The sequence below is a fragment of the Pelodiscus sinensis genome, unplaced genomic scaffold (genome assembly GCF_049634645.1).
Source record: "Pelodiscus sinensis isolate JC-2024 unplaced genomic scaffold, ASM4963464v1 ctg119, whole genome shotgun sequence".
Classification (NCBI taxonomy): Eukaryota; Metazoa; Chordata; order Testudines; family Trionychidae; genus Pelodiscus; species Pelodiscus sinensis.
The window spans coordinates 158,413-172,056 of record NW_027466012.1 but is presented as its reverse complement, the minus strand read 5'-3'; the positions used below and the strand labels follow the sequence as shown (position 1 = coordinate 172,056).

The window sequence follows — 13,644 nt, the reverse complement described above, 5'->3', positions numbered from 1 at the left end:
ATTATTCCCCTTTATTCGGCTTTGGTGAGGCCACATCTGGAGTACTGTGTCCAGTTCTGGGCCCCCCACTACAAAAAGGATGCGGACGCATTGGAGAGGGTCCAGCGGAGGGCAACCAAAATGATTAGGGGTCTGGAGCATATGACCTACGAGGAGAGGCTGAGGGACTTGGGTCTGTTTAGTCTGCAGAAGCGAAGAGTGAGGGGGGACTTGATAGCAGCCTTCAACTTCCTGAAGGGAGGTTCCAAAGAGGATGGAGAGAGGCTGTTCTCAGTAGTGACAGATGGCAGAACAAGGAGCAATGGTCTCAAGTTGTGGTGGGAGAGGTCCAGATTGGATATTAGGAAAAACTATTTTACTAGGAGGGTAGTGAAGCATTGGAATGGGTTACCTAGGGAAGTAGTGGAGTCTCCATCCCTAGAGGTGTTTAAGTCTCGGCTTGACAAAGCCCTGGCCGGGTTGATTTAGATGGGATTGGTCCTGCCTAGAGCGGAGGGCTGGACTTGACGACCTTCTGAGGTCTCTTCCAGTTCTGATTCTATGATAAGGGGATGGTTGGATGAAATAACATGATCTTGGTAACTAATTGACCATTCATTTCCAGTTGGAAATAGGTCAATGGAGGGATGATAGGAGTTGCTATAGGGAACTTTCTGGGTGTCTGGCTGGTGAGTCTTGCCCACATGCTCAGGGTTTAGCTGATCGCCATATTTGGGGTCAGGAAGGAATTTTCCTCCAGGGTAGATTGGCAGAGGCCCTGGAGGTTTTTCGCCTTCCTCTGTAGCATTGGGCACAGATCACAGCTGAAGGACTCTCTGCATGTTGGGGCCTTCAAAGTATTGGAAGGCTTCAATATCTGAGACATAGGTGAGAGGATTATTCTAAGAGGGGTGGGCGAGATTCTGTGGCCTGCACGGTGCAGGGGGTCAGACTAGATGATCATAATGGTCCCTTCTGACCTTAAAGTCTATGAGTCTATGAGTCTATGAGTCTCCCCCGGAGGAGAGGGCCAGGGCCTGGTCTGCATGTGCAGCCAGGTGTGGACCTCGCACCTCCAGGCCCTGCAGAGACTCCTGGATGGTGCAGGGAATCTGGCATGGAGCGCGTTGGTGCGCCTTCCTCCGCCACCTCCAGGCCCCGCAGACTCCTGGATGGTGCAGGGAATCTGGCATGGAGCGCGTTGGTGCGCCTTCCTCCGCCACCTCCAGGCCCCGCAGACTCCTGGATGGTGCAGGGAATCTGGCATGGAGCGTGTTGGTGCGCCTTCCTCCGCCGCCTCCAGGCCCTGCAGACTCCTGGATGGTGCAGGGAATCTGGCATGGAGCGCGTTGGTGCGCCTTCCTCCGCCACCTCCAGGCCCTGCAGACTCCTGGATGGTGCAGGGAATCTGGCATGGAGCGCGTTGGTGCGCCTTCCTCCGCCGCCTCCAGGCCCTGCAGACTCCTGGATGGTGCAGGGAATCTGGCATGGAGCGCGTTGGTGCGCCTTCCTCCGCCACCTCCAGGCCCCGCAGACTCCTGGATGGTGCAGGGAATCTGGCATGGAGCGCGTTGGTGCGCCTTCCTCTGCCACCTCCAGGCCCCGCAGACTCCTGGATGGTGCAGGGAATCTGGCATGGAGCGTGTTGGTGCGCCTTCCTCCGCCACCTCCAGGCCCCGCAGACTCCTGGATGGTGCAGGGAATCTGGCATGGAGCGCGTTGGTGCGCCTTCCTCCGCCACCTCCAGGCCCCGCAGAGACTCCTGGATGGTGCAGGGAATCTGGCATGGAGCGCGTTGGTGCGCCTTCCTCCGCCACCTCCAGGCCCCGCAGAGACTCCTGGATGGTGCAGGGAATCTGGCATGGAGCGCGTTGGTGCGCCCTCCTCCGCCACCTCCAGGCCCCGCAGACTCCTGGATGGTGCAGGGAATCTGGCATGGAGCGCGTTGGTGCGCCTTCCTCCGCCGCCTCCAGGCCCCGCAGACTCCTGGATGGTGCAGGGAATCTGGCATGGAGCGCGTTGGTGCGCCTTCCTCCGCCGCCTCCAGGCCCCGCAGACTCCTGGATGGTGCAGGGAATCTGGCATGGAGCGCGTTGGTGCGCCTTCCTCCGCCACCTCCAGGCCCCGCAGACTCCTGGATGGTGCAGGGAATCTGGCATGGAGCGCGTTGGTGCGCCTTCCTCTGCCACCTCCAGGCCCTGCAGAGACTCCTGGATGGTGCAGGGAATCTGGCATGGAGCGCGTTGGTGCGCCTTCCTCCGCCACCTCCAGGCCCCGCAGACTCCTGGATGGTGCAGGGAATCTGGCATGGAGCGCGTTGGTGCGCCTTCCTCTGCCACCTCCAGGCCCTGCAGAGACTCCTGGATGGTGCAGGGAATCTGGCATGGAGCGCGTTGGTGCGCCTTCCTCCGCCACCTCCAGGCCCTGCAGAGACTCCTGGATGGTGCAGGGAATCTGGCATGGAGCGCGTTGGTGTGCCTTCCTCCGCCGCCTCCAGGCCCTGCAGAGACTCCTGGATGGTGCAGGGAATCTGGCATGGAGCGCGTTGGTGCGCCTTCCTCCGCCACCTCCGAGGCCTTGCAGAGACTCCTGGATGGTGCAGGGAATCTGGCATGGAGCGCGTTGGTGCGCCTTCCTCTGCCACCTCCAGGCCCTGCAGAGACTCCTGGATGGTGCAGGGAATCTGGCATGGAGCGCGTTGGTGCGCCTTCCTCCGCCACCTCCAGGCCCTGCAGACTCCTGGATGGTGCAGGGAATCTGGCATGGAGCGCGTTGGTGCGCCTTCCTCCGCCACCTCCAGGCCCTGCAGACTCCTGGATGGTGCAGGGAATCTGGCATGGAGCGCGTTGGTGCGCCTTCCTCCGCCACCTCCAGGCCCTGCAGAGACTCCTGGATGGTGCAGGGAATCTGGCATGGAGCGCGTTGGTGCGCCTTCCTCCGCCACCTCCAGGCCCTGCAGACTCCTGGATGGTGCAGGGAATCTGGCATGGAGCGCGTTGGTGCGCCTTCCTCCGCCACCTCCAGGCCCCGCAGACTCCTGGATGGTGCAGGGAATCTGGCATGGAGCGCGTTGGTGCGCCTTCCTCCGCCACCTCCAGGCCCCGCAGACTCCTGGATGGTGCAGGGAATCTGGCATGGAGCGCGTTGGTGCGCCCTCCTCCGCCACCTCCAGGCCCCGCAGACTCCTGGATGGTGCAGGGAATCTGGCATGGAGCGCGTTGGTGCGCCTTCCTCCGCCGCCTCCAGGCCCCGCAGACTCCTGGATGGTGCAGGGAATCTGGCATGGAGCGCGTTGGTGCGCCTTCCTCCGCCGCCTCCAGGCCCCGCAGACTCCTGGATGGTGCAGGGAATCTGGCATGGAGCGCGTTGGTGCGCCTTCCTCCGCCGCCTCCAGGCCCCGCAGACTCCTGGATGGTGCAGGGAATCTGGCATGGAGCGCGTTGGTGCACCTTCCTCCGCCGCCTCCGAGGCCCCGATCCGACCGGCAGCCCTTTTCCTCCACCCCAGGGCCTCTGCGAGACTCCTCCAGACCGGGAAGCTGTTCTCGGCGACCCGGTCCCAGGGAGCAGACCTCCTCATGGGGCCCCTGCGCCACAACCCAGCCGTGTGCGTGCAGGCGGCGGGGTCTCCCGCGGAGCCGGAGGCTGATCCTGGCAGAGACCTCCTGGACTACGACGGGGAAGAGGGGGGGCTGGGCCGCCCCACCCCCTGCCGCCCCACCCCCAGACTTCCAGCCGGCTGCCAGATCTGCAGCCGGCCTGTCTCCGAACCCCGCCCAGGGACCATCTGTACACGCTCGTGCGCCGCCCGCTGCGTTTCCTCCCCCTCTTGTCCCGCCCCGACACCGAGTGGGACCCTCTCAGCCCCGTGGAGGGTGGGGAGCCCCGATGGGCCAGCGTCTCCTCCACCCTGATCCCATCGGCTGTGAGCACGGACGCGGCTCCCCCTGTCCCCGGCGCCCGCCCCTGCTGCGGCGAAGGGAGAACCGGGCGCACGCGTGTCTGGAATGCGCCAGGCTGCGCCCCTGCTCCGGTGCCTCCACAGCCTCTGACCAGGGCTCCGGCTGCACTTTCCTCTCAGCCTTTTCCTTACGCCCCCCTCCGCTGCCCCACAGTCGCCAGACTCGTCCCCCTCCTCCGGGCCCTGGCGAAAGCCGCCACACGCGGCGCCAGGAGTAAGTACAGGCTGATGCCCGCCCACTCCTAGGGCTCATCTAGACTACAGGGAACGGTTGGATGTAGATATGCAGATTCCGATCACACTCTCGAAAGCAGAGCTTTTTTGAGGAAAACCGGCTATTCGATGAAGGAGGCGGTTCACCGAAAAAGCCGTGTCTTAATTACTTTCACTTTCGAAAGTGTGATCGGAAGAAGATATTCAAATTCCTGGAGAATTTGCATATCCTCTTTTGACCGTTCCGCTTCGTCTAGACACGCCCCTAGAGGTTTCAAATAGGCCTAGACAGACCCAGCCGGGGTGGCCCCTGGGTCCAAGGGAGACACAGCAGCAGGCCTGCTCTGCCACCCACCAGCCACCCTGCTGGGGCAGCCCCTGCTGCTTGCTTGGCAAGCCGGGAGTTGCCGCTGGCCTCAGAACTCATGGCCAAGCCAGCTGGGACCGCAGCCCTGGCAGGAGGGGCTGGGCATTTCTGAGTCTGTCGGGTCTGTTCTGTCCCGATGTGCCTGGTGCCATCGAGCAGCCCAACGGCCTGAGGCTGGAGCCCGATCCAGAGGCTACTGACCATGGGAACCCCTGCTGAAGCCCGGCCCCAGGCCCGTGAGGGGGCAGGGCGGACGCTGAGGGGGCAGGGCGGGGGCTGAGAGGGCAGGGCGGGTGCTGAGAGGGCAGGGCGGGTGCTAAGAGGGCAGGGCGGGCGCTGAGGGGGCAGGGTGGGGGCTGAGGGGGCAGGGCGGGCACTGAGGGGGCAGGGCGGGGGCTGAGAGGGCAGGGCGGGGGCTGAGGGGGCAGGGCGGGTGCTAAGAGGGCAGGGCGGGCGCTGAGGGGGCAGGGCGGGTGCTGAGGGGGCAGGGCGGGCACTGAGGGGGCAGCGCGGGCGCTGAGAGGGCAGGGTGGGTGCTGAGGGGGCAGGGCGGGTGCTGAGGGGGCAGGGCGGGGGCTGAGAGGGCAGGGCGGGTGCTTAGGGGGCAGGGCGGGCGCTGAGGGGGCAGGGCGGGCGCTGAGGGGGCAGGGCGGGCGCTAAGGGGGCAGGGTGGGCGCTGAGGGGGCAGGGCGGGTGCTGAGGGGGCAGGGCGGGGGCTGAGAGGGCAGGGCGGGTGCTTAGGGGGCAGGGCGGGCGCTGAGGGGGCAGGGCGGGCGCTGAGGGGGCAGGGCGGGGGCTGAGGGGGCAGGGCGGGCGCTGAGGGGGCAGGGCGGGCGCTAAGGGGGCAGGGCGGGTGCTGAGAGGGCAGGGCGGGCACTGAAGGGGCAGGGCGGGCGCTGAGGGGGCAGGGCGGGGGCTGATTGGGAGGGCGGGCGCTGAGGGGGCAGGGCGGGCACTGAGGGGGCAGGGCGGGGGCTGAGGGGGCAGGGCGGGCGCTGAGGGGGCAGGGCGAGGGCTGAGGGGCCAGGGCGGGCGCTGAGGGGGCAGGGCGGGCGCTAAGGGGGCAGGGCGGGCGCTGAGGGGGCAGGGCGGGGGCTGAGGGGGCAGGGCGGGCACTGAGGGGGCAGGGCGGGTGCTAAGAGGGCAGGGCGGGCGCTGAGGGGGCAGGGTGGGGGCTGAGGGGGCAGGGCGGGCACTGAGGGGGCAGGGCGGGCACTGAGGGGGCAGGGCGGGGGCTGAGGGGGCAGGGCGGGTGCTAAGAGGGCAGGGCGGGCGCTGAGGGGGCAGGGCGGGTGCTGAGGGGGCAGGGCGGGCGCTGAGGGGGCAGCGCGGGCGCTGAGAGGGCAGGGTGGGTGCTGAGGGGGCAGGGCGGGTGCTGAGGGGGCAGGGCGGGGGCTGAGAGGGCAGGGCGGGTGCTTAGGGGGCAGGGCGGGCGCTGAGGGGGCAGGGCGGGCGCTGAGGGGGCAGGGTGGGCGCTGAGGGGGCAGGGCGGGTGCTGAGGGGGCAGGGCGGGGGCTGAGAGGGCAGGGCGGGTGCTTAGGGGGCAGGGCGGGCGCTGAGGGGGCAGGGCGGGCGCTGAGGGGGCAGGGCGGGGGCTGAGGGGGCAGGGCGGGCGCTGAGGGGGCAGGGCGGGCGCTAAGGGGGCAGGGCGGGTGCTGAGAGGGCAGGGCGGGCACTGAGGGGGCAGGGCGGGCGCTGAGGGGGCAGGGCGGGGGCTGAGGGGGAGCGCGGGCACTGAGGGGGCAGGGCGGGCGCTGAGGGGGCAGGGCGGGGGCTGAGGGGGCAGGGCGGGGGCTGATTGGGAGGGCGGGCGCTGAGGGGGCAGGGCGGGCACTGAGGGGGCAGGGCGGGGGCTGAGGGGGCAGGGCGGGCGCTGAGGGGGCAGGGCGAGGGCTGAGGGGCCAGGGCGGGCGCTGAGGGGGCAGGGCGGGCGCTAAGGGGGCAGGGCGGGCGCTGAGGGGGCAGGGCGGGGGCTGAGGGGGCAGGGCGGGCGCTGAGGGGGCAGGGCGGGCGCTAAGGGGGCAGGGTGGGCGCTGAGGGGGCAGGGCGGGTGCTGAGGGGGCAGGGCGGGGGCTGAGAGGGCAGGGCGGGTGCTTAGGGGGCAGGGCGGGCGCTGAGGGGGCAGGGCGGGCGCTGAGGGGGCAGGGCAGGGGCTGAGGGGGCAGGGCGGGCGCTGAGGGGGCAGGGCGGGCGCTAAGGGGGCAGGGCGGGTGCTGAGAGGGCAGGGCGGGCACTGAGGGGGCAGGGCGGGCGCTGAGGGGGCAGGGCGGGGGCTGAGGGGGAGCGCGGGCACTGAGGGGGCAGGGCGGGCGCTGAGGGGGCAGAGCGGGGGCTGAGGGGGCAGGGCGGGGGCTGATTGGGAGGGCGGGCGCTGAGGGGGCAGGGCGGGCACTGAGGGGGCAGGGCGGGGGCTGAGGGGGCAGGGCGGGCGCTGAGGGGGCAGGGCGAGGGCTGAGGGGCCAGGGCGGGCGCTGAGGGGGCAGGGCGGGCGCTAAGGGGGCAGGGCGGGCGCTGAGGGGGCAGGGCGGGCGCTAAGGGGGCAGGGCGGGGGCTGAGGGGGGCAGGGCGGGTGCTTAGGGGGCAGGGCGGGCACTGAGGGGGCAGGGCGGGGGCTGAGGGGGCAGGGCGGGCACTGAGGGGGCAGGGCGGAGGCTGAGAGGGCAGGGCGGGGGCTGAGGGACAGGGCGGGGGTTGAGGGAGCAGGGCGGGGGCTGAGGGGGCAGGGCGGGGGCTGAGGGGGCAGGGCGGGCACTGAGGGGGCAGGGAGAGGTCTGAGGGGGCAGGGCGGGGGTTGAGGGAGCAGGGCGGGGGCTGAGGGGGCAGGGCGGGCGCTGAGGGGGCAGGGCGGGCACTAAGGGGGCAGGGCGGGTGCTTAGGGGGCAGGGCGGGCACTGAGGGGGCAGGGCGGGGGCTGAGGGGGCAGGGCGGGCACTGAGGGGGCAGGGCGGGCGCTGAGAGGGCAGGGCGGGCGCTGAGGGGGAGCGCGGGTGCTGACGGGGCAGGGCGGGCACTGAGGGGGCAGGGCGGGCACTGAGGGGGGCAGGGCGGGCGCTGAGGGGGCAGGGCGGGGGCTGAGGGGGCAGGGCGGGCGCTGAGGGGGCAGGGCGGGCGCTAAGGGGGCAGGGCGGGGGCTGAGGGGGCAGGGCGGGGGCTGAGGGGGCAGGGCGGGCACTGAGGGGGCAGGGCGGGCGCTGAGAGGGCAGGGCGGGCGCTGAGGGGGAGCGTGGGTGCTGACGGGGCAGGGCGGGGGCTGAGGGGGCAGGGCGGGGGCTGATTGGGAGGGCGGGGGCTGAGGGGCAGCGCGGGTGCTGACGGGGCAGGGCGGGCACTGAGGGGGCAGGGCGGGGGCTGATTGGGAGGGCGGGGGCTGAGGGGGCAGGGCGGGCGCTGAGGGGGCAGGGCGGGTGCTAAGGGGGCAGGGTGGGCGCTGAGGGGGCAGGGCGGGCGCTAAGGGGGCAGGGCGGGCACTCGAGTCAGGGAAAGCCTGGGAGGGGAGCTGAGGCCAAGGGCAAAGGGACGATGCAGGTGTCCAGCCCCAGGTGCTGGGCCGGGGCAGTGTCTGGATCCCTGCCTGAGCCCTGGGAGGCTGGCGGGTGCCCGTGGCTTTGCCTGTCCTGGCACGGGGGGCTCTGCTCACTCTCACCTCCTGGTAACGGCTCTTGGCCACGGTGACCCAGGACTTGATGGTGACAACGGAGTCGGGGTGGCAGGCGGCCAGGATCTCCTCGCCCAGCGACACGATGCACTCCAGCTCCAGCTGCTGGCACTGTAGGGTCTTCGTCAGCTCCTGCTCCAGACACAAGGGCAGCTCAGCTCCACAGCACACCCAAGAGCTGCCAGCCCTGGAGGGAGCTCCAGGCTAAGGGGACACAGAGCTGGGCTGGGGGGACTCCAGGTCAAGGGGACACAGAGCCGGGCTGGGGGGCTCCAGGTCAAGGGGACACAGAGCCGGGCTGGGGGGCTCCAGGCCAAGGGGATGGGGAGCCGGGCTGGGGGGACTCCAGGCTAAGGGGACACAGAGCTGGGCTGGGGGGACTCCAGGCTAAGGGGACACAGAGCCGGGCTGGGGGGACTCCAGGTCAAGGGGACACAGAGCTGGGCTGGGGGGACTCCAGGCTAAGGGGACACAGAGCCGGGCTGGGGGGACTCCAGGTCAAGGGGACACAGAGCCGGGCTGGGGGGACTCCAGGCTAAGGGGACACAGAGCTGGGCTGGGGGGACTCCAGGCTAAGGGGACACAGAGCCGGGCTGGGGGGACTCCAGGTCAAGGGGACACAGAGCTGGGCTGGGGGGACTCCAGGTCAAGGGGACACAGAGCCGGGCTGGGGGGACTCCAGGTCAAGGGGACACAGAGCTGGGCTGGGGGGACTCCAGGTCAAGGGGACACAGAGCCGGGCTGGGGGGACTCCAGGCCAAGGGGACACAGAGCTGGGCTGGGGGGACTCCAGGCCAAGGGGACACAGAGCTGGGCTGGGGGGACTCCAGGCCAAGGGGACACAGAGCTGGGTTGGGGGGACTCCAGGCCAAGGGGACACAGAGCTGGGCTGGGGGGCTCCAGGTCAAGGGGACACAGAGCTGGGCTGGGGGGACTCCAGGCTAAGGGGACACAGAGCTGGGCTGGGGGGACTCCAGGTCAAGGGGACACAGAGCTGGGCTGGGGGGACTCCAGGCTAAGGGGACACAGAGCTGGGCTGGGGGGACTCCAGGCCAAGGGGACACAGAGCTGGGCTGGGGGGACTCCAGGTCAAGGGGACACAGAGCTGGGCTGGGGGGACTCCAGGCTAAGGGGACACAGAGCTGGGCTGGGGGGACTCCAGGTCAAGGGGACACAGAGCCGGGCTGGGGGGACTCCAGGCTAAGGGGACACAGAGCTGGGCTGGAGGGAGCTCCAGGTCAAGGGGACACAGAGCTGGGCTGGGGGGACTCCAGGTCAAGGGGACACAGAGCTGGGCTGGGGGGACTCCAGGCCAAGGGGACACAGAGCTGGGCTGGGGGGACTCCAGGTCAAGGGGACACAGAGCTGGGCTGGGGGGACTCCAGGTCAAGGGGACACAGAGCTGGGCTGGGGGGACTCCAGGCTAAGGGGACACAGAGCTGGGCTGGGGGGACTCCAGGCTAAGGGGACACAGAGCTGGGCTGGGGGGACTCCAGGCTAAGGGGACACAGAGCCGGGCTGGGGGGACTCCAGGCTAAGGGGACACAGAGCTGGGTTGGGGGGGCTCCAGGTCAAGGGGACACAGAGCCGGGCTGGGGGGCTCCAGGTCAAGGGGACACAGAGCCAGGCTGGGGGGCTCCAGGTCAAGGGGACACAGAGCCGGGCTGGGGGGACTCCAGGTCAAGGGGACACAGAGCTGGGCTGGGGGGACTCCAGGTCAAGGGGACACAGAGCTGGGCTGGGGGGACTCCAGGTCAAGGGGACACAGAGCCGGGCTGGGGGGCTCCAGGACAAGGGGACACAGAGCCAGGCTGGGGGGCTCCAGGTCAAGGGGACACAGAGCCGGGCTGGGGGGCTCCAGGCCAAGGGGACACAGAGCCAGGCTGGGGGGCTCCAGGTCAAGGGGACACAGAGCTGGGCTGGGGGGACTCCAGGTCAAGGGGACACAGAGCCGGGCTGGGGGGACTCCAGGTCAAGGGGACACAGAGCCGGGCTGGGGGGACTCCAGGTCAAGGGGACACAGAGCTGGGCTGGGGGGACTCCAGGTCAAGGGGACACAGAGCCGGGCTGGGGGGCTCCAGGTCAAGGGGACACAGAGCCGGGCTGGGGGGCTCCAGGTCAAGGGGACACAGAGCCGGGCTGGGGGGACTCCAGGTCAAGGGGACACAGAGCTGGGCTGGGGGGACTCCAGGCCAAGGGGACACAGAGCCGGGCTGGGGGGACTCCAGGCCAAGGGGACACAGAGCTGGGCTGGGGGGACTCCAGGTCAAGGGGACACAGAGCCGGGCTGGAGGGAGCTCCAGGTCAAGGGGACACAGAGCTGGGCTGGGGGGACTCCAGGCCAAGGGGACACAGAGCCGGGCTGGGGGGACTCCAGGCCAAGGGGACACAGAGCTGGGCTGGGGGGCTCCAGGCCAAGGGGACACAGAGCTGGGCTGGGGGGCTCCAGGCCAAGGGGACACAGAGCTGGGCTGGGGGGACTCCAGGTCAAGGGGACACAGAGCCGGGCTGGGGGGACTCCAGGTCAAGGGGACACAGAGCCGGGCTGGGGGGACTCCAGGTCAAGGGGACACAGAGCTGGGCTGGGGGGACTCCAGGTCAAGGGGACACAGAGCCAGGCTGGGGGGCTCCAGGTCAAGGGGACACAGAGCCGGGCTGGGGGGACTCCAGGTCAAGGGGACACAGAGCTGGGCTGGGGGGACTCCAGGCCAAGGGGACACAGAGCCGGGCTGGGGGGACTCCAGGCCAAGGGGACACAGAGCTGGGCTGGGGGGACTCCAGGTCAAGGGGACACAGAGCCGGGCTGGAGGGAGCTCCAGGTCAAGGGGACACAGAGCTGGGCTGGGGGGACTCCAGGCCAAGGGGACACAGAGCCGGGCTGGGGGGACTCCAGGCCAAGGGGACACAGAGCTGGGCTGGGGGGCTCCAGGCCAAGGGGACACAGAGCTGGGCTGGGGGGCTCCAGGCCAAGGGGACACAGAGCTGGGCTGGGGGGACTCCAGGTCAAGGGGACACAGAGCCGGGCTGGGGGGACTCCAGGTCAAGGGGACACAGAGCTGGGCTGGGGGGACTCCAGGTCAAGGGGACACAGAGCTGGGTTGGGGGGACTCCAGGTCAAGGGGACACAGAGCTGGGCTGGGGGGACTCCAGGCCAAGGGGACACAGAGCTGGGCTGGGGGGACTCCAGGCCAAGGGGACACAGAGCTGGGCTGGGGGGACTCCAGGCCAAGGGGACACAGAGCTGGGCTGGGGGGGCTCCAGGCCAAGGGGACACAGAGCCGGGCTGGGGGGCTCCAGGCCAAGGGGACACAGAGCCGGGCTGGGGGGCTCCAGGCCAAGGGGACACAGAGCTGGGCTGGGGGGCTCCAGGCTAAGGGGACACAGAGCTGGGTTGGGGGGACTCCAGGCTAAGGGGACACAGAGCTGGGCTGGGGGGACTCCAGGCCAAGGGGACACAGAGCTGGGTTGGGGGGACTCCAGGCCAAGGGGACACAGAGCTGGGCTGGGGGGACTCCAGGCCAAGGGGACACAGAGCTGGGCTGGGGGGACTCCAGGCTAAGGGGACACAGAGCTGGGCTGGGGGGACTCCAGGCTAAGGGGACACAGAGCCGGGCTGGGGGGACTCCAGGCTAAGGGGACACAGAGCTGGGTTGGGGGGGCTCCAGGTCAAGGGGACACAGAGCCGGGCTGGGGGGCTCCAGGTCAAGGGGACACAGAGCCAGGCTGGGGGGCTCCAGGTCAAGGGGACACAGAGCCGGGCTGGGGGGACTCCAGGTCAAGGGGACACAGAGCTGGGCTGGGGGGACTCCAGGTCAAGGGGACACAGAGCTGGGCTGGGGGGACTCCAGGTCAAGGGGACACAGAGCCGGGCTGGGGGGCTCCAGGACAAGGGGACACAGAGCCAGGCTGGGGGGCTCCAGGTCAAGGGGACACAGAGCCGGGCTGGGGGGCTCCAGGCCAAGGGGACACAGAGCCAGGCTGGGGGGCTCCCGGTCAAGGGGACACAGAGCTGGGCTGGGGGGACTCCAGGTCAAGGGGACACAGAGCCGGGCTGGGGGGACTCCAGGTCAAGGGGACACAGAGCCGGGCTGGGGGGACTCCAGGTCAAGGGGACACAGAGCTGGGCTGGGGGGACTCCAGGTCAAGGGGACACAGAGCCGGGCTGGGGGGCTCCAGGTCAAGGGGACACAGAGCCAGGCTGGGGGGCTCCAGGTCAAGGGGACACAGAGCCGGGCTGGGGGGACTCCAGGTCAAGGGGACACAGAGCTGGGCTGGGGGGACTCCAGGCCAAGGGGACACAGAGCCGGGCTGGGGGGACTCCAGGCCAAGGGGACACAGAGCTGGGCTGGGGGGACTCCAGGTCAAGGGGACACAGAGCCGGGCTGGAGGGAGCTCCAGGTCAAGGGGACACAGAGCTGGGCTGGGGGGACTCCAGGCCAAGGGGACACAGAGCCGGGCTGGGGGGACTCCAGGCCAAGGGGACACAGAGCTGGGCTGGGGGGCTCCAGGCCAAGGGGACACAGAGCTGGGCTGGGGGGCTCCAGGCCAAGGGGACACAGAGCTGGGCTGGGGGGACTCCAGGTCAAGGGGACACAGAGCCGGGCTGGGGGACTCCAGGTCAAGGGGACACAGAGCCGGGCTGGGGGGACTCCAGGTCAAGGGGACACAGAGCTGGGCTGGGGGGACTCCAGGTCAAGGGGACACAGAGCCAGGCTGGGGGGCTCCAGGTCAAGGGGACACAGAGCCGGGCTGGGGGGACTCCAGGTCAAGGGGACACAGAGCTGGGCTGGGGGGACTCCAGGCCAAGGGGACACAGAGCCGGGCTGGGGGGACTCCAGGCCAAGGGGACACAGAGCTGGGCTGGGGGGACTCCAGGTCAAGGGGACACAGAGCCGGGCTGGAGGGAGCTCCAGGTCAAGGGGACACAGAGCTGGGCTGGGGGGACTCCAGGCCAAGGGGACACAGAGCCGGGCTGGGGGGACTCCAGGCCAAGGGGACACAGAGCTGGGCTGGGGGGCTCCAGGCCAAGGGGACACAGAGCTGGGCTGGGGGGCTCCAGGCCAAGGGGGACACAGAGCTGGGCTGGGGGGACTCCAGGTCAAGGGGACACAGAGCCGGGCTGGGGGGACTCCAGGTCAAGGGGACACAGAGCTGGGCTGGGGGGACTCCAGGTCAAGGGGACACAGAGCTGGGTTGGGGGGACTCCAGGTCAAGGGGACACAGAGCTGGGCTGGGGGGACTCCAGGCCAAGGGGACACAGAGCTGGGCTGGGGGGACTCCAGGCCAAGGGGACACAGAGCTGGGCTGGGGGGACTCCAGGCCAAGGGGACACAGAGCCGGGCTGGGGGGGCTCCAGGCCAAGGGGACACAGAGCCGGGCTGGGGGGCTCCAGGCCAAGGGGACACAGAGCCGGGCTGGGGGGCTCCAGGCCAAGGGGACACAGAGCTGGGCTGGGGGGCTCCAGGCTAAG

The 13,644-nt window shown here is 70.0% G+C and overlaps 1 protein-coding gene across 4 annotated transcripts in view; it reads right to left on the bottom strand.

Annotated features, from left to right (window-relative positions):
- Positions 1-13,644, bottom strand: part of LOC142825942 (microtubule-actin cross-linking factor 1, isoforms 6/7-like) — a 186,953-nt gene that overhangs the window by 44,249 nt on the left and 129,060 nt on the right. For all 4 annotated transcript variants that reach the window (XM_075918189.1, XM_075918188.1, XM_075918187.1 and 1 more), the window contains one exon: positions 8,163-8,306. In XM_075918189.1, the coding sequence (XP_075774304.1) occupies positions 8,163-8,306 (144 nt within the window). The remainder of the gene's footprint in view (positions 1-8,162; positions 8,307-13,644) is intronic.